Raw genomic sequence first — 27,855 nt, forward strand, 5'->3', positions numbered from 1 at the left:
AATACAAACTAAAAAAAATTTATTTAATCAATTTCGTTTTTTGAATGATACTCAAAAATTTTCAAAATTTGTCTGGTGCGGGATTGTAAGCTAAAAATTGTTAACTATGACAGGAAAAGAAGAGAGTGCAGATAATTGGGATTTGTTGGTACGCGCACGTCTTTAGGGCTTTGACCCTGAAGTTGCTCGATTCACGTGATGGGTTTTTATGAAATTGTTGCAAAAATTAATGCTACAAATATATATACCCATACAGAATTAACTTAATTAAATAATGCAAAAATGTATAATTAAATGTCTATTTATCTATAAATAAATAATGACAATATTCTAATCTTTCTTCAATGCTAACACTGCCACACTTTCAACATGATGAGTTTGAGGAAAGAAATCAAATCCTTTAACACTTTCAACATAATATTTATGACCATTTTCAGTTTTATTAATAAACCAATCAATATCTCTAGCTTGAGAATGAACATTACAACTGATATAAACGATTTTAGCAGGATTATAATCGGATAATTGGTTTAAAAACACATCATCACATCCTTTTCTTGGAGGATCTAATATCACTGATGTTTGACTTGATGGTGTATCAATACTTTTAAATAATTCTTCTGCTTTACCAACTATAAATCGAGCATTTTTAATATTATTATTAGTAGCATTACGTTCAGCAAATTTAACTGAATCAGCAGAAACTTCAACTCCAATCACTTTTGATACATTGTCTGAACATGTGATTGAAAATAATCCCGATCCACAATAAGCATCAACTAAATATTTTTCTTCTTCATCTGATGATGATTGATTATCAATTGATAAATTTGATCTAACATATTCAATTACTCTTGGTAAAATTGAATTATTATTTTGAAAGAATTCACCGGCTGAAAATTCAAATGTATATCCATTAATATATTCTTTAACAATTTGTCTACTTTTAGTCACACAAGTTTTAACTAATTTCTTATCATTATTATCATCATTTAATTCAACTTCCAAATAAGAAATCTCATCTTTATCATCAGTAGATCCTGATTCTTCGATTAAATCAATCTTACTATCTTTATCAATAACATTAGTATCTTCTCTTAATAAAATGGTAGCTCCCTTTTTATAATTTTTAAACAGAGTTTCAAATCTTAATCTTTCATTTTTCATACCTTGATTTATAATTGGGGTACCAATTAAACATTCTTCAATATCTAAGATTGATCCATCTTTAATATCAACATCTTTTCTCCAAGTTGGTCTTCCCTTCGATCCAAATCCTAAATTAGGTCTTTCTTCAACTGTTCTCTTATAGGGTATATTGAAATGAGGAGTTAATTTGGTTCTATAACTATATTGTAATGGTGATGGTTCAGTATCATTAATGATAGGTAATGATTTTAATGATGTTAAAATAGGAGCGAAATATTTATAAGCATTTTCAATCGTTTGACGTTTGAAAATTAATTGTTGATTATAATCAACATTTTGAAATTGACATCCTGAACATTTTCCAAAATATTGACATTTAATTAATGAATCATCTCTATTAGGATTGGGTTCAATGATATTTAAAAGATCAGATTCAACATATAATGGATGTGATTTAAATACTCTGATTTCAACTTTATCACCGGGTAATCCAAATGGTATGATCACAATTTGTAATTTCTTTTGGGAATCAGGATGATTGATTAATCCTAATCCATCTCCATTAGAACTAATAGTTTCAACCACCACATCAGTGACAATTCGATGATATTGAGGAATGATGGATTCATCATTAAGGATTAGTTTCATATCATTGGATACATCCTCTTTAGTTAAATTATGCTTTTGTAAGAGTTCATTGATTTCAAATTGTAATACTCCTAATGGTGAAGTTGGATCTACATCTTTTGATTTATATTTTCTTTTATTGATTTGTTTGGGTTGATTGGTTCTGACTTTTGGATGATTGACTTTGGATTCAGTACTTTCTATATTTACCTTCTTTGAATCACTATCATTTATAGGAGGTGAGATTGGTCTCTTCTTGGTATCAGCTGTAGTAGGAGTCATGATGCTATCTAATGTAAATGAAATGCAAAAATTGTCGAGGAAAAACGATTTAAAAGCAATGAAGACAACAATATATCCCTACTAAACAATCGACTTAAGGGGACGAGAAATCACTTATATATTTATACAAACTTGAATATTAATAGATGATGAAAATTATCAAAACAAGATATTTAGAGATGAATGAAAACAGACTTTAAAAAAAGACAGACAGAGAAAGATGAGATTACACAAAATTTGAAAAGAAATAAAAAATAAGACAAAAAAACAAAAAATCAGACACAGACACAAACCAAAAAAATATGTAATCTATGATAGCTGTAAATTGATTGGATACAACAAATCCCAATACCATAAATCATAGCAAAACATACAGCATAATAATAATATACAACCACACATCATCATCATCATATGCAGCAAAACAGTAATAACTCCTAGGTCATATACTTCTCAGGAATATTGATGCATAACCACAGTAAAGGCCTCTTTTTAACTGTTCCATTGATCTCAAAACTTCTAAACCCTTCTAATTCTTGAATCACTTGTTCTTCAGTATATCCTTTAGCTTTACCTGATTCAATAGCTTCATAGATTTTTCTTCTCCGAAGAAAGGTTCTTGATTCTGTTTCATTTCTCCATTTAGCTCCATATTTGATTTCTAACATCTTTAAAGCTGGTTTATCATTTAATCCATACTCATATTCTTTCCAAATATCAGTTAAAGATTTAAGACTTCTTTCAATTCTATATTTAGGTAAATTCAATGGATTCGAATTTTTACTTAATCTTACATTAATACTATCAGTTGAATTACCATTTTCATCCACATCATTAGTAGCATTATTATTATTATTATTATTGGAGTTATTATTAGCATCATCCTTCTTACGCTTTTTACTTGATTTGGATTTGGATGACCCCGAACTTCTATTGGTACTATTATCATTATTCGAGGTGGTAGTGGTTGTAACAGCATTGGTGGTAGATGTAGGAACATTGGTAGTTGCATTAGTTAAATCATCAATATTATTATCAATATCATCATCAACGAAAAAACTTTGACGTCCACTAGTAGCTTGTCTTAAAAGTGATCCATTATCATTTGCTCTTGGTATGACTGACATGAATTGAGCTGCAGCTGCCGCTGCAGCTGCATTATTATTACTATTACTCTTTTGTCCACCACCAATTACATCACTAGTTAATAATGTAGGTAATGGTAAAATATATGAACTATTGGCTAAAGAAGATGCACCATTGGAAGTTGTGGTTGCATTAGTAGAACCAGTTGAATTGCTTGCATGTTGTTGATCATCTTTTTTAGAACTCTTTCTTCTCTTCTTTTTATTAGTGGATTTATCAGATGATGTAACAGTTATGGGAGGATTTGTACCATTATCTAATGAATGGAACGTGGCAAAACTACTTGAATTTGGTCCATTATTTGACGTCAATGCATTATTATTTTGATTTGATGGTGATTGATTGTTGTTAGTAGTTTGATTACTTGATGATTGATTTGGGTTATTATTAGAATTTCTAGTAGTTGAAAATGAATTTAAATCAAAATTAAATCGATTCAGTATATATGGAGAATTTGGATTTGAATTATTAGCTTGAGGAAGAGCTGGTGATCTTAAATTTATAGATTTTGGAAATGATGGTCGGGTTAAATCATCCACTACAACTTCTTCACCTGATACTGTATAATTACCCGTATTCGGACCACCTGCTACAGAATTGGTAGTACTATTTACTGCTGAAGTTGACGTAGCTGACGGATGAGATTGATTTCTATGTTGATGATGAATCTGATGTTGTTGCTGCTGTTGCTGCTGTTGTTGTTGCTGCTGCTGTTGATGTTGTTGCTGCTGCTGTTGTTGTTGGGAATGTAATTGTAAAGAAGACGATCCTTGATGACTATGAGATAATTCTTCAATATCTTTACCTAATTTATAAATATGTTTATGAAACAATTCAATTACTTTATTTTGATTAGCATTTGAATAATTCATCGAATTATTATTATTATTTTGAATTAAAACTAAAACCTGTTGAGTTAAATCATTTACATTATGTTTTATAGAATCCATTGAATCATTTATAAAATTCAATTTCAAATTGATTTCATTAATTTTATCATTATTATTGGATTGATAACTATTGAAATGATTACTCAATTGATTAATTTGAGAGTAAAGATCATTTATTATAGTTGGATTCGTTGCATTATTTGAACCAGATTGAGATGAAGATTGATTGTTGTTCGAACTGGTGATAGCTAGATTATTGGCTGATGATGTAGTATTACTGTTATTGATAGGATTGTTGTTTGAGTTATTGGTGGCTGATGTGGTTGATGATTGTTGATTCGGCGCTGATGAAGCTGGGTTATAATATATAGATGGATTTGTCTGACTTGTATTGTAGGAGTCGTTCATTTAGGAAGAGTTGTAAAATAATAGTAATAATAACAGTGATAATAGAAACAATAATATAATAGTAATAATAATAATAATACAGCAAGAAATAATAATTTAACACAAGCAGTGAATTTTTGTTATAGTGATTGATATCAGTTGGTTGAAAATGATATACAAAAACAAGGGGGTGATGATAATGAGCAGAATTGAATTGAATTAAATAGAACAGGCCTGACTCGAAGTGAATGCGTATTTAAGATTGATTGATTCGATTGATTGGTTTTTATAAATGATTGGTAAGGTAGTAATGATAGAAGATCCTTTTGATGTTGAATAAGATCTGATAATTATGACAACGGTATGATTAGTTGTGTTAAGATGAATTGATTAGGAGGAATACCGTGAATGGGTCAATATTGCATAGTATGATTGATTGATATGATACAATAAGGGAGATTGAAGTCTGGTGCAGGTACTAATGGATATGATGATTAGTCTATGACTATAAAGTAAACAAAACAGAATCCCAATAAAAGGGCTATGATGATACTTTACAACAAATCAAAAAAAAAAACTGTACAACAGTAACAATTGCTGGCGATACTTTTGACAATGCCAGTGGGTGGATGGGTGGGAGGGTTTGGGTTGAGTTATGGTTTCTATCGATCGATCTATTTGATGGATGGATGGATGGATTGATTGATTGATGAAAGGATTGAGTTGGTTGCTTAAGGTTGATTGATTGATTTATGACCGTAATAATTCTTTTGTGGAATGTATGCTGTTTTGTCTTTTTTTTGCTTAAAAAAGAAATATGAAATTTTGACTGATATTTTTGTCCGTTTTTTCTGTTTTGTATTGTTTTGGGAAATTTTTGTCCTTCCCCCTAAATCTCTCCCTAGACAGAATTACAGCAATGGTAAGGGAAATACACGCTAAATTTCGCGGTAACGGAAAGGAAAAATTCAGCTGGCGCGCGGGGGGAGGTAGAGCCATCGGTGTAGGACGGAAAGTGTCTGTCTCTAACTATATAATTATACGGTATAAGCTTATTTACAATTTAAAGGTGGTTATGGTTACTAAAAGGTTAGGTTATGTGAGGCTATAGCTTATTATTCTACCGTATTTCTTTTATTCATATTATTCATATTATTATTATTATTATTATTATTATTATTACTTGATGTTTTCATTGTTATTAGTAATGTGATGAATTGATGTAATGTGGTAACATGTTGTTGTTGTTTTAGTTTTTGTGTGTCAATAACTCAATCTACTATTCCTTAGGCTTCCTCAGTATAAAATATTTATTATTAAACCTTCTCTCTCCCCTCTTCCTTGATTATCTAGTAGATCTTTAGTCATGTGTGTCGTATCATGTGGTATGACATATAAATAGATATTAGTATAAAATTACTCTACTTAACGAATGAACTGAATAAATATCTAACTAACAAAATATACTATTATACACTTTGAATAAGGTTTAGGATATAAATTAACCTAACTTAATCCAACTAATTCAGTTGCAAGTCCAAATCCCCACACTGACATAGTACTAATTCCAGCATATACAATTAATCTACCTACAATTTCAACATCATATCTAGGTTTAAATACTCCACTTTTATATGTCAGTATATCTCCTTCATCTCCACTACTACTACTGTTATTCGTATTATTACCATTGTTGAGATTCTTCTTTTGTTGTTGTTTCTTTTGATTATAATCCAACATAGCATAATAATCAATATCAGTTTCAGGTCCAATTTCATCAACTTTAGCATGATCAGTTAATCCCTTTATGAAAGTATTCAAATCACCCATTTGACCCTTATCATTTGAAATCGATGTTGATCTGATTTGTCTAGTTGTATTTTGGGTAAAAGCAGTTGAAATGAAATTTCTTCTTGGTAAATAAATTCCAATAATTTTATAAACTGGAGGTAAAATAGTATAAATAACTGGTTTGGAAATTGTTTTCCAAGTTACTACTAATAATACTCCTAATATAAATCTTAATATTGACCGAATTATTCCCAATTTGGCAAAACTATAATAAATCATAATTGGATCATTTCCTTCTGGAAAATCTTTTAAGAAATATCCATTTTTAACACAAACATAATGTGACATATCAATACCAATCAATACTCCAATGAATGATACAGAATCATCAAAACAAGGACAATCATCAATTGGTTCTGAATGGAAATGAATTAACGATACATATCCAATAATTAGTATAATTGGAGTAATATAAAATTTATCATCAAGGAAATTATTAAAAATTAGATTATCCCATTCACGTCCCACAAAATATCTAAATGAAAAACATCCAATCCCAATGATTGACCCTACGATAATATCAAGGAATCCATGCATACCACAATATAATCTTCCAAAGATTAATGAAAAGTAATAAATAAATAGTACACTTAATAATATTATAAAGTAAACTGAAGGAATTTGATCTTTAAGTTCAAATAATTTACTTAATAAAACTAAAGTGACTGCCGTGGCATTAGTAGCATGTGATGATGGGAAACCATATTCTTGTGTAGTATATGATGACATGGTGATTCTATGTAATGGAGGTGATCTTGGTCTTGGTAAACAAAAGAAATCTTTTAAGAATCCTGAAAAATAAATCCCAAATCCTAAAACATGAATCAAATCTCGAGCCAATTGTGAAGCTCCAAACCAAAGTGATGGAGGTAACATCAATATATAGAAGGTATGACTTGCTAAATTGGCTGTCCATGCAAAATAAAAGTCAAGAGTTGGATTTCTCAATGCCTTTTGTAACTTATATAATACGATAGTTTCAGCTTGAATATATGGTAGTAACATAGACCTGAGTTTATATCGAAATGGGGAAAGTCGGGATTTATAATGATCATTGGATTGATTTCCAGCATCGCTTAAATGGTCTTCCTCTTCTTCTTCCTCGTCATCATCTTCTATTTTCTCTTTGTTATCAATATGATTTGAAGTTTCATTATGATGATGATGAAGATGATGCTTTTCCTTTCGGCTACTTAATTGTGATTGTGAAATTGACTCTGTTCCGCCCGATTTAGTCAACATTTTTTGATATTACCTTATTCAATTAACACTTTCTATAACTCTTCTATCAACCCGTGTTTATATGAATCAACTTTTGATGGTTCAATGGAGAAAGATGATTGATAATTTAAGCATACGAAATTATCGAACTCAAAAATGAAAACAAAAACAAAAATAAAAAAAAAGGGGACACAAAATAAACTCACTAAAAATAAAATAGTTCAGCGTAATTCGTGGGGGACCAAATATCTTCAAACACTAATTTACGACCTAATACGATGACTTTGAATTATAACAAAGATGTATATTTGTATAATCTATAGATGAACAGATGGAAACCAAACCTAAAATTGAAAATTGAGAGGACTAAAGAAGTAAATAATGCTTTTGATGGTCTATAATATGCTGGAGGTGATAAAAAAAGAATTAATATATAATGGAAATGCTTTATAATATAGTACATTTTCTCTTCTTCTTTTCTTCTCTTGTGAATGTAAATTCTTCAGCATTGTACTTATTAGGGTTATCATATGGATTAACAAAATTATTCACATCCTCGTCAGCATGAACCTCTGGTACTGGATTGTATAATGTTGAATCATATGATAAGTTCTTGAAATGGCCCTTTTTTAATGAAGAAATTGATGAATTATTACGAGAATGTCCTGGACCATTGAATACTTTGGATAATCTTTTCTTATGACTATTTGTCTTTTCATACTGTTCTTGTAATTCCTTTTGTTTTTGAAAAAAATTTAATGCAAAATTAAATACGGTAGATGTATTAAACATCTTTTTAGCACTACATTCAATAAATCCAATGGCATTTATTTCGGTGGCCAATTGAATGGGTAAATCAGTATTAAAATCAGATGTTAAATCACTCTTTGTACCTACTAATAAAACGGGGACTCCAGGACAGAAATGATTTACTTCAGGATACCAAATATCTTTCACATTTTGTAAAGAAGTTAAACTATCCAATGCAAAACAGATTAGAATTAAATCAGCATTAGGATAACTTAATGGTCTTAATCTATCATATTCTTCTTGACCAGCTGTATCCCATAATGCTAGTTCGATACTTTTACCATTGGGAGCTAAGACATTAGTAACATAATTTTCAAAAATAGTTGGAACATAAATTTCTGGAAATCGTTGTTGTGAATATGAAATCAATAAACTGGTTTTCCCACAACCACCATCTCCAACTACCACGATTTTACAATTATATTGAGAATTCTTTTGAAATACAGTTTGTAATTTATATTGTGGTATTTCAGGATCATCATCAATTACAACTTTCAGGTTGGAATTTCCTCCATTATTACTAATCTTATTAGGGAAAAGTTGAGCTTGAATCAGTGCTTGTTGTTGTTGAACCATCTGTTGATCGTGCATGGAAGCATCATATGGATTTGTGAAAGTTGGAGTAGTGGCCTCCCTAGGGGAATTCCTAATAAATGAATTTCTCTTCGACATATCGGAAATGCAATTATGATCTATACTGTAAGCAATCTTTTTTTTTATTGGGAATTAGAACTAGTTCTTTCTTGTTTAAATTCTCCACAAAATAATCACCACTATTAACACCAAGAACCAGTGAAGAACTCCAAACTGAACTATAATTTTCAAGAAATAAGCTTATTCTAAAATTAAAGATTACTCTTTATGGTTTATTTTTAGATAGCGAGCCTCAAAAACAAACATTGAAAATGTAAACACTCACAAGAGAAGTGAGGTCGTGTGAAACTGCCCATTTTTTTTCTGTTAATGATTTTATTCCCCTTTAAGGGGTAATTTTCTTTTCTTATTTCCCTAAGGAGAGGATAAGGATGTGGATGTGGGTATTATTCTTTTCTTGTTTCACAGCCTTATTTTTTTTAAGAAACAGCTATAATTATATGTATTAAATTTATACATTACTTGATGAATTATTCACTTCTTAAATGCATTAAACTTCGAGGCATCGAGTTGTAGTTCAATAAAAAAGGATTGTATGCAATTAAACTGCTTATGTTATGACTTACGATCATATAAAATGAAATGCAAAATTAAAAAAGAAAATCAAAATAAGCTGGTATTCTGAATTAGGAAATATTCCAATAGTCTCAAATTAACATCTAGAACTCCAATGATAATTGGTAAGCCTGCAAACTACACTCGACCAATTAATCATTTTGATTGTGTTTTATAAGTTGGGGAGCGGCCGGGGTGACGCCTGAAGTCTAATGCACAAGTTTGGACTGGCTGATACCTTGTTCATCATGTAATATGCTTACCATAATGGATTATACTCCATGTGGAAGTTGCCTTTTACTATTCTGCATAAATAACTTTATTTTATTAAAATTTAACAAAAAACATGTACAAAAAAGAAAGAATGGTATGAACAAGAAAAATTTATTCAATTATAATACATTTTAGATTATACATTCGAGGATAACTACATACATATTCCAGAGAGGGCTGGCATAATATGATATGATATGATATGATATGGTCTTAAAAAGTACAAATGCATGCAGACCAAATCAAGTAATTAACTTATAATTAAGCGCAACCTTACTCCCTCAGTAAAAAAAATTTACGTGCGGGTGAGAAATCTAAAAATTTGAAATATTATGGATAGATGGACTGGACACAACGGGTTTGCCAGTGTATATAATTCTTCAACTAACTAATTCAATTATTGTTAGCAGTGATCATGCCTACTTCAAAGCATTTGTATGAGGTGATCGCTATAACTGGCACATTAGGGAAAATATTATGTGAATCCGCCAATACAGTGAAGAATGATGTCAGTAAGTTCTATAACTATTCGATTATAACTAAACCCATGCGGGATTGTGATACATCATATTCCATGTATGAAAGTGCAAGAAAGATACAGTCTGAGAAGTTAAGAGAAAACGGTAATGTCAGCAATCCAGCTTCAAATTCGAATCCTTCAACAAATCTCAATCAAAAAAGACAATATTCAACCAAAGCATATAAAGATGATCAAACCAATCATGATATAATAGAAGAAGATACTCAAATTAGAAGACCTAGAAATAAATCGTCTCAAACCCCAACTCTCATAGGAACAGCCAAAGAACCTGAATTCAAATTATCAAGTAGTCAAGTTCCTAGTTCAAGATTAGCAAGAATATTTCATTATGGTTCTTTAGCAGCTGGTGTCGGATTAGGAGTTGCAACTCAAGGAATAAAACATATAGCCTCTGGAAAGTCAGCTTCTGATTTAAATGTTGGATCATTAATCTTATCACCTGCTAATATTGAAAGAATGGCAAAGAAATTCTCAAAAATGAGAGGAGCAGCTTTAAAGATTGGTCAAATGATGTCATTTCAAGATTCATCAGTCTTACCTAAGGAAATTCAACAAATCTTATTAAGAGTTCAGAATTCAGCTCATTATATGCCTCCAGGTCAATTAGAAAGAGTAATGGTTAGTGAATTAGGTAATAATTGGAGAAAACGTTTATTTGCATCGTTTGATGATATTCCTATGGCTGCTGCTTCAATTGGTCAAGTTCATACTGCGGTCACTGAAGATTTAAAACAGGTTGTTGTAAAAGTACAATATCCAGGTGTTGCTGATTCAATTGACTCTGATTTAAATAACCTTTTATTGTTATTAACTGCTAGTTCATTATTACCTCCAGGTCTTTTCCTTGATAAGACTATTGCCAATGCTAGAACTGAATTAAAATGGGAATGTGATTATATTAGAGAAGCTCAAAATTTGATTGCCTTTAAGGAATTATTAAAAGATGATGAAGTATTCGAAGTTCCTCAAGTATTTGATAAATTATGTGGTGAACATGTGTTAACCATGGAAAGAATGAAAGGAATTGAAATTGTGAAAGGTAATTGGAATCAAGAAACAAATGATTGGATTGCCACCAATATTATGAGATTATGTCTCTTGGAAATTAAGAAATTTAAATACATGCAAACTGATCCAAATTGGGCAAACTTTCTTTATAACGAAAAAACCAATAAAATAGAATTATTAGATTTTGGTGCTGCTAGACAATTCGATAATGAATTCATTGATAATTATGTTTCAGTATTAAGAGCTGCTGTTAGAAAAGATCATGAACAAGTGGAACATTATTCCAAAAAGTTAGGTTATCTTACAGGTATGGAATCTCCTCAAATGGTCAAGGCTCATGTTGATTCAGTTATGGTGTTGGGTGAAGCATTCTCTCCTGTCGACAATACAGGTAAGCCATTTGATTTCAACAATCAAACTATCACTGATAGAGTTAGAGGTAATATTGGTTTAATGTTAAATGAAAGATTATCACCACCACCAGAAGAAACTTACTCTTTGCATAGAAAATTAAGTGGAGTTTTCTTATTGTGCGCAAGATTAAAAGCAACTGTTCCATGTGAAGAGTTGTTTAGAGATATCATTGGTTATGAATAAATAATTGTAAATAGAATAAAACTTAGTATTTAATAAATGTACATAGTTAAGAAAACCTTAAAAATAAAAAAAAGAGATAAGCAAAATAAAAAAGAATGCGCACTAATAAAAGTCTGGAGATGGATCTAAACCCTACCGAGATTATCAAGATTATCTGAAGCCACTTGTTTCCGCCTTTCAAACGCAACTATTCACATACTTCCATGTCGAATGAGTTCATTCAATTATGATTCTACAGGCTCGTCACGTTTGTCCAAGAATGCAGTTCCAGAAATATCAATTAATGGTGGTGATATTGATATAGATAATGATGATAATCCATTGGAGTTTACATCATTCAAACAATCAAAAGATAAGACCAAATTATATCCCTACACATCACTCAAAAGGAAAAGCACCGTCATAATAGCGTCTACGGGTCAGAAAGTTAGACGATCTCTATCATCCATTTCGAATGGTTTATCTATCGTTTCATCCCATGGTTCAGAGAATGATCCTTTACTAAACAATCCAAATTCATATAGTATATCAACTTTGTGGAATCAATATATTCTACATCCATTACATTATATATATTATGATCAAGTATCTCGAAGTGTGTTGAAATGTTCAATTGCGTATTTGATTGCATCAATGGGTGTTTATTGGACACCATTTGACGAATTTTTAGGATCAACTGATTCTAAGCATGTGGTTGCAACTGTTGCTGTCTATTTTCATCCTACAAGATCAAAGGGATCAATGACTCAAACATTGATTTATGTTGTTATATCTTTGCTTTTTAGTTTCTCAGTTTCGTTTGGTTGTCGATTAATCTCCGCTATATTCTATAATCTGGGAGAAGATGAAATCAGTCATGCCATAGATTTGATAATTAGTTCAATTGCATTAGGTACTATTGCATACATGAAACAAAAGTTAAATAAACAAACATTTAATACTGCATGCTCATTAGCATCAATCTCAATCGTGACATGTATTGTGAAAGAAGGAAGTTTAAATTCTTCCACCATACCGATTCAAAGATTACAAGCCACCTTTCAAGTTGTGGTTGTTGGTTGTATAATTTCGGTTGCTATTTGTTACCTACTTTGGCCAAAAAGTGCAATAAGGGGATTACGAAGTTCTTTAAATGATTCTTATAATATCATGTCTTCGGCCTTATCTATTTTGGGTAAAAGATTCTTGACTGATGAAAAATTTACTGCAAAAGATGTTGAAGTTTTTAAAAAGTTGAAAGATAATGTAAAGGCATTGTTGGAAAACTTGGAAGATGCGAAGTATGAGCTAAGAGTATATGGAAGAGAGAAGGAATGGATCTTGTTTAATGATTTGGTCGAGTCTACGATCGAATTGTCCAAGCATATTCAAGCTTTGCGAAGTTCAGTAGAAATGCAACAAACTCTATTGCACAATTCTCAAACAAATGTCAATTCAGAAGCTACTTCTGTCAATAGTTTGGATAGTTATAGCAGTGAAAGAGGCTTGAGATTGTCTCATTCAGTCGAAAATATGACTTTATTGAATCATAATGATGCACATAGTGAACTTGATGCTGAAACAAGTGATCAACTATTTCAATTATTTGTGTATTATTTATCCCCTTCCATCAAATCGTTCATTTTCACTTTGAAGGATATTTTAAGTCAAGTACCGTTCGAAAAATACAAGGACGATCAATCTAATAAATTTGCAGATACAACAACATTAAATGTCTCGCTTAATGAAGCTATCAAATTATTTGAAACCAAACAATCAGAATCGTTTGAAAGATTGTATTCGCAAGACATTTTTAAATCCTCATCTGATGATTTTTTGTTTATAACAGAACAAGAAGAAATAACAGCTTGTTGTGGTAATTTTGCATCTATTTTGGGATTATATGCCAATGAATTGAAAGAGTTTCTAGAACTTACAGAAACTTATGAAGAAGCTAGATCATCTCCTTTATCTTGGCCATGGTTAAAAATATGGGATAAAAAGTCTCCTGAAGCCTATAAAAAGCATACTTTACCTCACCAAGGTAATACTTTGTTAGCAGCAATTGCAGATTTACAGAGTCATTATGGTCCTCGAATTGAAGAAATGACAAGAAGTGGTGCTGAAGTATATGGCTATAAAGCTTGGAAGACGTTAAAAATATTCAGAAGAACCGATTTCCAGTTTGGTCTAAGAGTTGGTCTTGGGGCATTTTGTCTATCTTTTTTTGCATACTTCCCTGCAACAAAGGAAGTTTTCAATAATTGGAGAGGGGAATGGGCATTGGCTATTTATTGTATTATGATGAATAAATCATTGGGAGGCACAACTATGACTGTCAAATGGAGAATACTTGGTACTTTTCTAGGGTCATTTTCTGCTTATTTAATTTGGAATTTAACTGATGGTAACGTATATGCTTTGGCAGCGACAGGGTTTTTAATTTCAATTCCTTCATTTTATATTATTTTATTTTGGAAAAGGAATAATCCTTTTGGTCGATTTATTCTTTTGACGTATAATTTGACAGCTTTGTATTCTTATAGTATGATTCAAAAAGAAACTGAAGATGGTAATGAAGGTGGTGATAATCCTATAATAGGTGAGATTGCCTTCCATAGATTCATAGCTGTATCAATAGGTATAACTTGGGCCTTGGTGATGGCATCATGTTTCTTACCAAATAGTGCAAGATCTAGGCTAAAGAAAGGACTTGTAATTTTATGGTTAAGATTAGGATTGATTTGGAATAGTGATCCACTAGATTATGATCCGTTAACTTTAAAATTAATGGGTCTTAAAGATGAGCCGGGTATTAATAGTTTGTTGGCAGAATGTGAAGTCCTTTTGAAGCAAGCTCCAATAGAATTCAGACTAAAAGGAAGTTTCCCGGTGAATACCTTTTCTGATATTTTACAGAGCACATCGACTATCATCGATGCATATCAAAATATGAATTTGATGATAAAAGTAGAGCCAGTTTTGTCCTTAAATGAAGAATCTCTTCTTAAATACGTCCAAGAAGAACGTTATGAAGTAGAACAAAGAATCTTTCTCATATTTTACATGTTAGCCAGTTCATTAAAACTTGGATTCCCGTTACCAGCAAAGCCAGCTTCCATTGAACATGCTAAAGATCGAATGTTATACAAATTAAGTGAAGTTAGAAGAAAAATAAGTGACGAGCCCGAGTTATCACTTACAAATAATGACTTTATTTTGATGTATTCATATATCTTGGTGGCGTCATCGATCACTGAACAGTTAGATAATATTATAAGTCATCTAGTACATTTACATCTTGCAGATGGTGGTATATCTGAGGATATGTTTCAACTTGTATAGTTATTTATTTATTGCAACCAAAATATGTAATGAATGAAAAAGGGCAATCTGATCACGTGCGTGTAAGAAGTAGTGGCAAATGACCAAAATTATATGAAACCAAATCTGTTACAAATTTATTTAATCGAAAAAAATGTGCTGTAACAAAACTCCATTGAATATACATCACATTTATAATCAAATTCTTAAAGTAACAATGTTGTTTGAATTAGATGGTCCTATAGGGAAAGAAGTGACGAGGAGTACTGAAGTGGAGTTGGTTAAGAGGTATCCTTCAAGTGCTACTGAAGCAGGTGATCTTGCTGAATATATTACCGTGTTGATTGCTTCAGATACTGATGTGTCAACCATTGTCAAAGAAGTTGGTGAAATCACTGAAATAGGTATTGATCCTTCATTTTTTATGGAACTTAAAGGGTATGTGGTTGAATTGAATAGAAATGGATTACCACCCACTTTAGATCCCTTGCCTGTTGTTGAAGCTCCAGCTCCAGTTGTTCCAAGTGGACCTTCATCGGCTGCTCATAGACCACCTCCAAGAGGTCCAGATGCCAGAGCATCAAGAATAGCTATACCATCAAATATATCAAGAGCTGATATGAGAGGTCCAACTGGATCAAATAGAGTTCCTAATGGTGTTACTAGAGGTGCTGGAGGTATAGGTAAAACAGGGGGTATAAGTAAACCAGGAGGTATAAGTAAACCTGGTGTCCGTGATAGATCACAGCAAAAGAAACCATTTGCTGAACAAACCCAAAGAAAGTTTGAAAAAGCATTATCATCAAATAATCAAAATCTTAATCTGAATATTCCAAAGGGTAGATGTCCTGATTTTCCATATTGTCAAAATAAAGAATGTCCCAAATCCCATCCAACCAAGAATTGTTTTTCATATCCAAACTGTCCAAACCCTCCAGGAACTTGTAACTTCTTACATCCAGATCAAGATGAAGATTTAATAAAGAAATTGGAAGTTTCCAAAAAGGAATTTGAAGAAAAGAAGAAGATTGATTTCATGTTACAACAAGGTTCATGTAAATATGGTTTACAATGTGCCAAAGAAAGTTGTCCATTTGCACATCCAACTCCAGCTAATCCAGCCGCTAAAATCGCAACTCTCGAATGGTGTTCCGAAGGTAAGAATTGTGTCAATCCTGGTTGTAATAAAGCACATCCTCCACCTCCTACAGCCGCAACAAAACCGGGTCCATCAGCATTAGAACTTGCCCTTGAACAATGTAAGTTTGGGGCAACCTGTAAAAAGCCAAAATGTCCAAGAAGACATGCTACTTCCAATATGCCATGTCGTGAAAGTGTTACATGCAGAAGATTGGATTGTACTTTTTCGCATCCACTTAATGAAGATTGTCGTTTCGGTGCTGCATGTCTGAATAAATACTGTTTATATAAACATCCAGCAGAAAGAACCCTTCAATCCAATACATGGGTTAAACAAGGTGGTGGTGGTGATACAGAAATGTCAAATGCAACTACATCACAAAGATCATTTGCTGTTTCTGATGATCAAGTTACTACTTTTCAAGTTTAGAAATTTTCATTGAGTCATATGAATGGTGCTGGAATCACATATTTTCCCTTTCTCTATCCCGGAATAGAATAGATCTATTTCAATCTTATCTTTGAGAAGTTTATATTTTGAATGAATTATATTTTATATTAATTATAGATTTTAAAGAATAAAAAAAACAAAAAAAAACATGAAAGAAAACAAATAAGATAATAAAAAAAAAAAAAAAAAGAAATTAATAATTATAAATCTATCATGAAAGATTAAACAATCTCAAACGATTTAATGGGTAATGTAATATAGTTGAAGCATGTTAGGATTGTCAAAAGCTGGACTTTTGATTAAAAGGCTGCATGTCTTTTCTTTTTGTTTTTAGAGTATTTTTTGCATTTTTTTATTCTTCTGTAGTATTATTAACAACATTTTTAATAGCATATTTTTACTAATTATAGATTTAGCATCTTTCGAGATCTACTAATACAATAGCATTTTACAATATTATTATTTTACATTAGTCAAGCGATAAGGCCTTTATAACTTATTAGTTTTTCAACATTTTTTTTATTAGAAAGTACTATACAAAAAACTTAATTTTTACATTTAGTATCTCTTTTTACCGAAAGAAGCTTCTTCGTGGTAAACTTCTAATGGAGATGGAGCTAATTTGTTTTCTTTCCATAAGTTTGGAGTTAAGAAACCGTAAGTGTTACCAATGGCAGCGAAAGCAGCTTTTAAGGTGTTTTCAATAGTTCTGGTAGAACCGGAAGAAGAAGTATAGACATCTTCAACACCAGCTAATTGCATTAATCTCTTAACGGCTGGGGAAGCGACAATACCTTTACCTCTTGGGGCTGGGATTAATCTAACAGAAACGGAACCACATTTACCGGTAACCTTGGTTGGTAAAGAATGTGGTTGACCTAAATTAGAACCCCAATAACCTCTTCTGATTGGAATGATGGATAATTTAGCAATGATGATAGCGGCTTTGATGGCAGAAGCAACTTCTTTAGCGGTTTTGATACCGATACCAACGTGACCGTTAGAATCACCAATAACAACAGCAGCCTTCATTCTAGTTCTTTGACCGGCTCTGGTTTGTTTTTGGACAGATCTAATCTTCATAACATCATCCTTTAATTCAGGTAATAATAAATCAATGATTTGATATTCCTTGACTGGTAAGGAGTGTAAATAGATTTCTTCAATACTGGTAATCTTACCAGCTTTGACTAATCTACCTAATTTGGTGACTGGGGTCCATCCTTTTTCTTCACCATCTCTTCTTCCTCTTCTTGGACCACCTTTCTTGTTGTTGTTGTTTCTACCAAAGGCTCTCTTTGGGGCTTCAGCTGGAGCAGCAGACATTGTATGTATCTAGTTTAAAATCGTCGGAATATAACGTGGAAAGCCGGGGTGTTGGTTTTCAATCGACAATAATGCTAAAGACTTAAAAGGAATATATCAATCTTTACAGTTTGATAATTGAAAAAAATTCTTTTGTAGATACTGTTTGGTAGTTTTACTGCGACTGTAACAGGAAAAAAAAAAGAAGGGACAAAATTAACTGGGGTTCAAACCCTGATCCAAGTCACATGGTTAACGCGTGATTAAATATTCTTAAAAAAAACGTAACCAAAAAAAGACAAGGTCATTGTTCCCCCATACAACCATGTAATTAATGATCGTACCATCGATGATTATCATATCATATCATCGATCACCCCATTTTCCAATCTTTATGAAGTAAAAAACCTGCTGTCAATTGTAGCGAAGAAAATAATTCTTACTAAAGACAGAAGCAATTTTTTTTCAGTTATAGAGAGGGCGACGGGTGTCTATTAATTAATTAAATACAATCTTATTGGCTTACCATATTAAATAATAATGAATATAATTTCATTGCTTAATTAGGTAAAATTCGTAGTTACATTAAATACCGTTTTTTTGCTCTTTAACTGATTACTGACTGAGTGATACTTTAGGGGGATCCTGCAGTTAGTAAAAGTTGTTGTTGTAGATAGCAATCTTAAACCTGAAATGGGTAAAGTTAGTGAGTATGAGAGCGGCGTAAGCTCATACCACAAAGCAGAACGAACAAAAATAAAAATACCATGGGGGAAGGAGGGAATTACCGATCGACTTTAGCAGAGATATTCTTAGAACTTAACTTGATGGCGTAATAGACAAGCTTGTATCAAATATGGATGATATTCCATGTCATACGTCCTGGTATAACATGTGACTTCATAACATTGATCGAATTAACAATAACCATCATCTATTCAAGTGGATATTTAGAGATATGATTTTGCAGTATGTTTGTTTGTTTGCCCTCCGGGGCAAACAAAATAATTTCTCCCTATCTATCGCCCTCGCCCTCCCCACCATCCCACCTACGCACTCACCCCCTAAAAATAAATAAATACAATCACTAACTTTAAATATTTATTGCCTTGCCCTCTCAAATTAATTACATTCAATTTCAAAATTTTAAATAATTGCTTGTCATTAGTTTTTAAAAAAAATCATTTCATTTACTTCTTTTCTTCTCTTTTCTTTATATAAAGTCAATTATATTTCTTCTTTGAATTTAATATTGTTGTCTGTCTGTCTATATATATATTCCTCCCTATCAATTTAGTGTTGCAATTTGTGTTTGTGTCTACCTAATAATTAGTATCGCCTGCCCCTCCCTCCCCCGTTAAATATCGCACAGGTAAATTTTATAATTTAGACAATCTAGATCGCATCCATCCATCCATCCCACAAATTTTTATTATTGCTATTCAGTATTATTATTACTATTTATTTATTATTTATAACATCATCTTTATAGAATCAACTATATAAATCATGTCATCCTCAGATATTCCAACTACTCCAAGTTACGATGAAGCCAAACTTAAACAAGAGCTTGAAAATGTAAAGAAAGATGTTGAAGGTGTTGCTAATGAAACCATTGAAGAATTAAAAAAAGATGGAGAATCATTAAAGAAACAATTGAAAGAATTTGAAAAGGAAGGTGAAGATTTCATTGCTAAATTGTTTGAATCGTTTAAAAGATTTGGTACTCAAAGTAAAGATACTTTATATTCATTTGTAACCAAAGCTACCGAAACTTCATCCACTGCTTTAAGTAAAACTGCCGTTGAATTCCAAAACCCAGTGGTTATTGCTCAAACTGTAATTGGTATCACTGGTATTGCTGCTGGTTATGCTGCTTATTTAGAAAGACATAGAATCAATACTGATAACAAATTGGTTGTTTCTATTCATGCATCAATTATAACTGGTTTAGTTTTACTTGATGGTTACTTATTCACCACATACTATCCAAAATATGATAAAAAGAAGTTATAAGATATAAGTTAAAACCTAAAAAAAAATCTATAAAACAATCAAAAAAAATAGTCCCATAGTATATTCTTATTCATTTTAAATGCTTAGTTGTTAGGTTGGTTTCTTTTTATTTGTTATTGTTGTTGGTGTTTGTTGTTTGTTGTTCGTTGTTCGTTGTTACTATTATTTGAAAATCAAATTTTTATTTATCTATCCTATTTATGATCTAAACAATTCACAATGTAAGTAAAGTAAATTTAAGTAAATGTATGTTATCTATCTATCTATATCTGTATTCAATTTACTGTTCATATATTTAGTATAGATCCCCATACTTTTATATATATAAGTTCATATATAAATCCTTTTAATATTATCATTTACCTTTCTCCTGATTTTAATCAAAGGTCGTGTAAGTTTTTTAAAATCCCTTAAAATCGCGTCATGTCGAATTATCTTGTCGCAAAATACAAAATGACAAACCATTCTCAATTTTCGACATGGAAATTGATTTCCGTAAAAAAATTGTAAATTTTAAAAAAAAATGAAATTAAAATTAAAAAAAAGAAATTTCTGGGATCGATGAGCTTTGAAGAACGTTTTTTTTTTTGGAACCCTGTCAAAAAAAAAAATGAAGAAAAATTCGAAAATACCAAAAAAAGAGATTACAAAATTTTAAACTTTTTAAGTTTTAATTAATTAATTAATTCAACATCATCATCGGATATCTTAACCATAAAACTTTTTATTCAATAAGAACATCGTTGGCAGATTGCATTTACGGTTTTTAGCAAGGTTGAGCAGTACGGTAATAATTTCATAGATTTGAAGATTATGAATAGATCAAAGAAAGGCATTTGATCTATGTAATAGACATCATAATCTTTAATTTAACACAAAATATACGGCTCCCCAACTTATTATTCAGCCACAAGTGAATCAAAGGATGACCCTAGAAAATAAAATTAAATATAGTAGGATTAAATACTTCAATTACAAAACATCTACGTCATCGACAAAAATTACATCGTCAAAAGCTTTTTTTTAAAGCCCATCAAAAATCTAGAAAGAAGAACTATTAAAAAAAAAAAATGTTTAACGAACATAATTTACGAAGAAAGATTTAAATGCTTAAAAAATTTTTCACATTTTTCAAAAGAAGGTATACGCCGGGTTTATAACAGTGAAATTGTCAATTAACGAAAGAGTGGGAAAGTTCTATATTTAGAACAATGTAGTCTTTTTTTTTTCTTTTTACCTCCATATAGATTAAAAATTAAATTAAATAAAATAAAATTAAATAAATTTAATTAATTAATTAATTAATTTCAAAGACATTGCTGTCATGTATGGAAGTGTTCCATATCAGATGAAAAATACAAAAAGAACAAATAAACGAATTCTAAATTTCCTAATTTAAACTTAAATTCAACTAAAAACTAACACTAAAAGATAAGAGATGAGAATTATAGTAAAAGAAAAAAGCTTAGACGGAAATGCATTTCCCTATTGGAAAACCGCTTAGCCACGAATATTGATCATTTAAATGATCCTATGTCTGTTGCTGTACGCTTTCTGTTCTGTATTTTTCGAATACGCTTTGACGCATTAACTATTACCGTTTCGGGCAGCTTCATGCTGTTAAGGCATGCAGATTACACAAAACTCAAATTCAAATCCAAAAAAAACAATTATTTTTTTAAAAAATAAAAATTAAAAAGAACAATTTCTCTAAAAAATAATGTCTGAAATTTCGTCATTCTGCATAATCTGCGTCAAAGAACCCTAAATTTTCAATTTTTATATGTAAAATAGTCGTTGATGAGAAGCGACTATACGTAAATATCAAAAAAAAAAAAACAATTCAAATCAAAATTAATTTTAGCTTACGGGGTTGACGTTTTATGCTTACGTATTTTTACGTCTACATCTACGTTTATGCTAATCAATGTGTTTGTTCTTATACTTTAACATATACTTCTACGTCTACATCTACGTATCATATCTATTATTTCCAACTCTGGTTACTGTAAGCGTTATGAAGATGAATATACATATCAAAACGTATGTATGTACCCTCATACTTTTGCCATAAAAGAATAATGCTTAATTTTCTATTCTTATTGTTAAATGGTTGTTGCTGTTTGTTCTTTATTCTTAATGAAAGTCTTGATTTACTATTCTCGATTTATTTTTAGAAATCTTTGGTCATGAAAAAACTATAATTGTGAAAAGTTGAGTCTGAATCTATTCCCCCCTCCCGGTAAGACTTTAGCTTTTCTATCCAATTTTTCAAAGTTTAAAATATTTTTACATCTATTAGAAGTATGGAAGTATTGAAGTATAGAAGTATAGAAGTACCCATGATTTACATTTTTAAGTATGGAAAGATTCACTTTACATTTTTATGAACGCGTATGTGTGCAAAAACAAAAAAAAAAGAATTCGTACTGGTAATCTTTTAAATCGAGCCAACGTTGTTTTTTTTTAATTGATAATAATAAACCTTTAATTCCAATAGTATAAGATTAAATTTAAATGGTCTCGAATAATTTCCATCGTCGATATTGGGGTATGACTTCAAACTTTCAAAATTCTACAAAGTATCTCTAATATTTGATTTAGTATGGCTCATTTTATTTAATTTGACATCAGAATCGTTCAATCGTTTGGGAAATAATTACGCTGTCGTAAATAAACTTTCGAATAAATTAATGGTAGAAAGTGAACCTAAATGAAGATTACCATAACTTAATTAATGGAGCCACATGTAATTTTATAATTAATATCTTAACGTATGTCATTGCTTGACCAAAGTTCATGTTTGTCGTAACCTTATTAAAAACATTCAATCACGAATATTGTGGGTGTTAACAAGCGACACCTCAACTTTTTATGTACGAAAATCCCACCCCGACAAACCCTTTTTTAAAATCATTTTCGTCTTCAGGTGGATATATAATACCTGACGGGGAGAAATAGCCAGAAGCAGCGAATTGCCATAAATGGTAGGAAAGTCCATAAAATTAAAAATAATAAAAAAGAAACCCACCTCAAAGCATGTGATAGCCCATTAGTTAGAATACAATTTAATATCAAAAAGAAAAAAAAATAAACATCCAGAACAATCACAAAACTTCTCTGGTGAAAACGGTCTGTACATCTTTTTACTCATACTTACGGGACTCTATAAAGATTTCGGAAAATTTATGGTTTTACTATACATACATTATGTAACTGTGAATGATCGCCTCACACTTTAGTAAAAGTCGAGTGCATTCCAAACAATCTAAAGAAAGATATTGATTTACTGCTTTTGTGAAAGCAATGGGGGGTTTTCTTTAGTTTTATGTTACTTTTATTTTGATATTAGCTTTCGCTTTTAGCTTTCGCTTTGGGATGTTTTTGCTACTTTTGTTCTGTGTTTTGTAAATACGCAATTGAATTAAATATTTACTAAACTGATTTACCTTAATAAATACCCAAAAAGCTTAATTCCATCACAATTGAACGCTAAAAGAGGTACAGTATACATAGACTTTTGGGACCTGGTCTAGTTGTATACCAAATGACAATAGATTAAGGTAAAATACTTTTAACTTTAACGTGGGATAACCGAATTATTCCACAATTGAATTTTTGTTTTCAGCAACATTTAATAATATCCGCTAAAATAATTGACCATAAACTTTAATTAACCCCACGTAAACTATTGTCAAAACAAACGTCGAATAAAGTTTATTCCCTTTATCAGCAATGAATCCGATAACAATAAATATCATGTAGCAAGTCGAAAAAAAAGAAGATTGTCTTCCATAATACAAGAGCTTTGTGTTAACTAGTTCATTAGTATTCAACTTGCTTTGCGCATTACGTAAAACTTTAAAATATACTATCGCCCCCTTATCATATATCGTCTTATCTATTCAGGGGATATCCTCTAACTACGGTATGGTTTGGCCTGGTTTAAAGGATATCAATCCATCCACTTCCACTTACTATTTGGTAATTTAAATCCATTACGATTGTCATATTACTGATTTAAACCTATTAGGAAAGTGCAAATTTGGATTTGTGCGTTACACATGCAATTGTTTACCAATTACTGAATTTTTTTGCTTTTCTTACCTCACCAAAAATTATGTACATTCCCATTATTTCGTTCCTGAGCTTATCTTTTCTTAGCTTTTTTTTGCTTTAGCCTAAAACGGAAACAAAGGTATCGACTGAAATGTAAATATTATTAGTAAATCTATACCCAAATCAAGAACGGGAAATCTAATTAGAATGAATGAATGAATGAACCAACCAACCAACAACAGCTTGCTATCTATTTTTAATAAACAACCAGTACGCTAACACAATTAGATTTTGCGCCTATGCATAAAGGCATTCCCGCGAAGTAAGTTGAGGACTCAATCATCCTAAAATCTGACTGTGAAAACCACCAACAACGTGAACAAATAACAAACTAGATTTAGCAATCTAATGGTTAGATTCCTCACTATAAGAACAGCCTGGAAAAAGATTTATCCGATCAAAACTACATGAAATTTACTGTGAAACCTGAATGCGATGAAAAAAACTTAGTATATGACTTTTAAAGTTAGGGAGGCGTTTTGAGCCACTACTCTTTCCAAATCCCCAGATAGATTTACCTAGTCTCTAAACCTTTTACCTAAAATCTTAAATGGACACATGTTATCAATACAAGTTGCCAATTACGAATCATAAAATTTTGGATTTATCAAAAGTAAAAGCACTCGAGGAAGAAAAAGAGGAGAAAGAGGAATTATAATACCAAAAACAATAGAGATAGACTAGATTTGCTTTAAAATAATTTGAAATTATAGTCATTAGTTGACATTTCGAATTACATTTTCTGTGGAAATGTATATCAACAATAACGACAAATACGCTTATGATAAGCAATCGTCAAAGAAAACTTACTTAAAATGGGTAACGCATAGTTGTTCAAGGTCAAAATTGCAATGCATAGTAGTAGAAAAAGACATATTGGAGTATTAGGCTTAGGGGCATAAAATTATGAAAGCGCAATATAAATTGAATGACTAGTGAAATTGTAATCGAGAACTTGTGTTCACTTTAGGGAGGGAGAAAAATTAAGATAAACAAAATCAGCATCATGGACCAAGATCGCTGTCAATAGGGGATAAGTTAAGTTCGTATGTGGGAGAAGATATGATCAGGATATCTCAACCCTTGAACCTTGTTGAAATTTGGATCATAAATTTTTGCATTCAAAGTTACTAAGAACAAAAAAAAAATATAGATTTGATTTTGTTGTCGAAGCGGGGGGTGGGGTGGATTGGGTCACTCAAACATACTTTCCGCATTTAATGCAATAATAAAACCTTAAAGGCCACATAATTATGCTCAAGTAGTGATTTTCCTATTTAGGTAGTCCATGCTTTTTTTTTTATTTTTTATTTTTATTTATTTTCTTTTTTTGTTCTCGGTTTGTTCTTCCCTTTAGCATACATACACATTGCACATACATACAAAAATAATTATTTATTTAAACTACAGCGACAGGAGGAATATTTTTTCCGGATTGCATTGGCCTTCTTCATTTTTAAAATAATAAAATTATTTTTCAGTTCTCAATTGTTCTCTTTTCTATCAAAGTCTCATTTTCGAAGGTAATTTATAATAAAGAACAATTATTTTCTAGTTAATCCTTCTTTAAAGGGAATGGAAATAAGAATTAATCAAATTGTCGATGATGTAATAGAGGACTTTAGATTTAATTTCTAACTGATAAATTTATTTTTAGCACCTGGCTTATAATTTGATTATAAAATTTTTTATAATTAGTATGAAGGTTGATCGAACAAATTTTGATGGAACAATTTCCCTTGCTCCGCAGATGTATAGAATAGTGATTAAGTTTTTTTTTATAGATTCCATATGATTTATGTCTACTGAAGCGCAATATCAACTTCGAATTTTATATTATTATTAAACAAGTTATTGTTCAGAATGATTTGTCTGTCTTATGAAATTTTATCAATGTTCTAGAATGATGGTTAAATAATAATAATCATCATAAAATAATATTAGTAATTTACCATCATATGTTATTTGTTCAAAGTAAGAGAGCAAAATACTTTTGATTTGAAGAAAGATTACAATTTAAACTATATTTAGAAATTGTATCAATAAAAAAAGTTTACGGAAAAATGAATGGAACAAGGTGTTTGACGACTTAGCTTTCAATAGATCCTAATAATAGACATAGCAAATCGAAGAATCGACAAGACCTTGTAGAACACAAAGATAATTGACTCTAGAACAATCCAATTTTGGAAGCTTAAGGAGGAAAGGAAGATCGTTCTTTGCTTCGAAAAAAAATTTTAAACTATTATGATGTAATCTAAATTGTTTCTTTATGGCTTTTCGAAAAAAAAATTTTTGATTTTTGATTTGGAAATGTATCCCGCTTAACAAAGAACCACATATTTTAATTTAGTGCATTACGATTCACTGGCGAATAAAACCGGTATCCTCTCAGTGTTCATAATTCCAGAAAAAAGAATGGAACATATGTTAATTTAGACCTAAATTAAAAATAAATTATAAAATAATATCTTTCTAAGCGCTTCAAACCATCATACAGTTATTTTATTTTTACTTTGTTAAATTGAACTATTTTGTTCCTTTAGGTATTGTTCCCATAATCTTCCTCTTCGTGTCTCTTCCTTCATTCCATGATGACTGTATTTTTTGGTAAATGTTATTTTTTTTTTTTGTATTTTATCAATTTTTCCTTCTTTCCCTTCGCTCGACAGAAAAAAAAAATAATTCTTTTATTTCTCTCATCTACTTTTTTTTTTGTTTGGCTAGTTTTTTTTTTTTTTTGACATTTTTTAAGATCGACCCCTCATCTTACGAATTCTAAATCATGATATTATATGAGAAGTTTGTTTATTTTCTAGATAATGAGTCTGTAGACTAAATATCATATGAAGCGAATTATGGCTTCTGAAAATGGAATGGCCACGGCATTAAGCTGATACGTCAGAAAATATTAAATTAATGATATCATCATGATAATTTGTTCAATCAATCACGTACATAGACTAATCACTATCATTAGATTACAACTAATTTATGCTTATAAGAGAAAGTAGATCATTAATCGTCAACATTTGTAGGCTGTACCTAAGGTACAAACAAAGACCTTAATGTCATTAACAATAGCATGAACAAGCATTACATCGAGAATGTTTACAAGTATATGCAAGATACTATAACCAAAATATTTTGGTAAGGCTCTTAGGAAACAACCCACTAACAATCAAAAATAAACAAAATTAATAATTAATTTTTTTTAAAAAAAGAGATACAAAATGGGTTGCAAGTTGGTATCAGAAAGTGAAAGAGATAACGGTTTTTTATCACAAAACGCTTCGACACACCTGGTGGTAACAGTGAAAAGAATTGTCTATAGAGATGCTCATTGGGAATGCGGGAAACCAAATCATTTTATTGTCCTGTATACAAGTCCAAAATAAATCAAAAAGATGCGTGTATATTTCCTCTTTCATCTCACATTTCCACTCTCACATTTACGTGTAGAGAAATACAAATTGAGAAAGATTGGAAAAATATTACAATTTAATAGTTTGTGTAATATTTAATGTGAG

General features: G+C 30.9%; 9 protein-coding genes across 9 annotated transcripts; 4 read left to right on the forward strand and 5 right to left on the reverse strand. All coding sequences in view use genetic code 12, as the record gives it.

Moving 5' to 3' along the window:
- Window positions 1–330: 330 nt before the first annotated feature.
- TRM2 (Trm2p) lies at window positions 331–2,058 on the reverse strand (the record flags this gene model as incomplete). Its single annotated transcript, XM_064904642.1, has 1 exon — window positions 331–2,058. The coding sequence occupies one exon, from the start codon at window positions 2,056–2,058 to the stop codon at window positions 331–333; it is 1,728 nt and encodes a 575-aa protein (XP_064764829.1).
- A 437-nt stretch (window positions 2,059–2,495) lies between these two features.
- DFJ63DRAFT_332975 (uncharacterized protein) lies at window positions 2,496–4,502 on the reverse strand (the record flags this gene model as incomplete). The annotated part of the gene is made up of 1 exon (XM_064907771.1): window positions 2,496–4,502. The coding sequence occupies one exon, from the start codon at window positions 4,500–4,502 to the stop codon at window positions 2,496–2,498; it is 2,007 nt and encodes a 668-aa protein (XP_064764830.1).
- A 1,164-nt stretch (window positions 4,503–5,666) lies between these two features.
- Window positions 5,667–7,828, reverse strand: DFJ63DRAFT_292406 (sphinganine kinase). Its single transcript, XM_064905414.1, has one exon. It carries the CDS (start codon window positions 7,572–7,574, stop codon window positions 5,988–5,990), a length of 1,587 nt encoding a protein of 528 aa, XP_064764831.1. The 5' UTR covers window positions 7,575–7,828; the 3' UTR covers window positions 5,667–5,987.
- Window positions 7,829–8,000: 172 nt separating this feature from the next.
- On the reverse strand, window positions 8,001–9,035 carry CRL1 (Rho family GTPase; the record flags this gene model as incomplete). The annotated part of the gene is made up of 1 exon (XM_064907772.1): window positions 8,001–9,035. The coding sequence occupies one exon, from the start codon at window positions 9,033–9,035 to the stop codon at window positions 8,001–8,003; it is 1,035 nt and encodes a 344-aa protein (XP_064764832.1).
- A 1,225-nt stretch (window positions 9,036–10,260) lies between these two features.
- Window positions 10,261–11,991, forward strand: ABC1 (protein kinase; the record flags this gene model as incomplete). The annotated part of the gene is made up of 1 exon (XM_064907356.1): window positions 10,261–11,991. One exon carries the CDS (start codon window positions 10,261–10,263, stop codon window positions 11,989–11,991), a length of 1,731 nt encoding a protein of 576 aa, XP_064764833.1.
- A 210-nt stretch (window positions 11,992–12,201) lies between these two features.
- On the forward strand, window positions 12,202–15,315 carry DFJ63DRAFT_283086 (uncharacterized protein; the record flags this gene model as incomplete). The annotated part of the gene is made up of 1 exon (XM_064904692.1): window positions 12,202–15,315. One exon carries the CDS (start codon window positions 12,202–12,204, stop codon window positions 15,313–15,315), a length of 3,114 nt encoding a protein of 1,037 aa, XP_064764834.1.
- Window positions 15,316–15,511: 196 nt separating this feature from the next.
- On the forward strand, window positions 15,512–16,864 carry DFJ63DRAFT_332980 (mRNA-binding protein; the record flags this gene model as incomplete). Its single annotated transcript, XM_064907773.1, has 1 exon — window positions 15,512–16,864. One exon carries the CDS (start codon window positions 15,512–15,514, stop codon window positions 16,862–16,864), a length of 1,353 nt encoding a protein of 450 aa, XP_064764835.1.
- Window positions 16,865–17,443: 579 nt separating this feature from the next.
- Window positions 17,444–18,211, reverse strand: RPS21 (40S ribosomal protein uS5; the record flags this gene model as incomplete). Its single annotated transcript, XM_064904684.1, has 1 exon — window positions 17,444–18,211. One exon carries the CDS (start codon window positions 18,209–18,211, stop codon window positions 17,444–17,446), a length of 768 nt encoding a protein of 255 aa, XP_064764836.1.
- Window positions 18,212–19,699: 1,488 nt separating this feature from the next.
- On the forward strand, window positions 19,700–20,584 carry DFJ63DRAFT_327176 (uncharacterized protein; the record flags this gene model as incomplete). The annotated part of the gene is made up of 1 exon (XM_064907625.1): window positions 19,700–20,584. One exon carries the CDS (start codon window positions 19,700–19,702, stop codon window positions 20,204–20,206), a length of 507 nt encoding a protein of 168 aa, XP_064764837.1. The 3' UTR covers window positions 20,207–20,584.
- Between the last annotated feature and the right edge of the window lie 7,271 nt (window positions 20,585–27,855).

The sequence above is a fragment of the Scheffersomyces coipomensis genome, assembly GCF_036884675.1.
Source record: "Scheffersomyces coipomensis strain NRRL Y-17651 chromosome Unknown DFJ63scaffold_1, whole genome shotgun sequence".
Lineage (NCBI taxonomy): Eukaryota > Fungi > Ascomycota > Pichiomycetes > Serinales > Debaryomycetaceae > Scheffersomyces > Scheffersomyces coipomensis.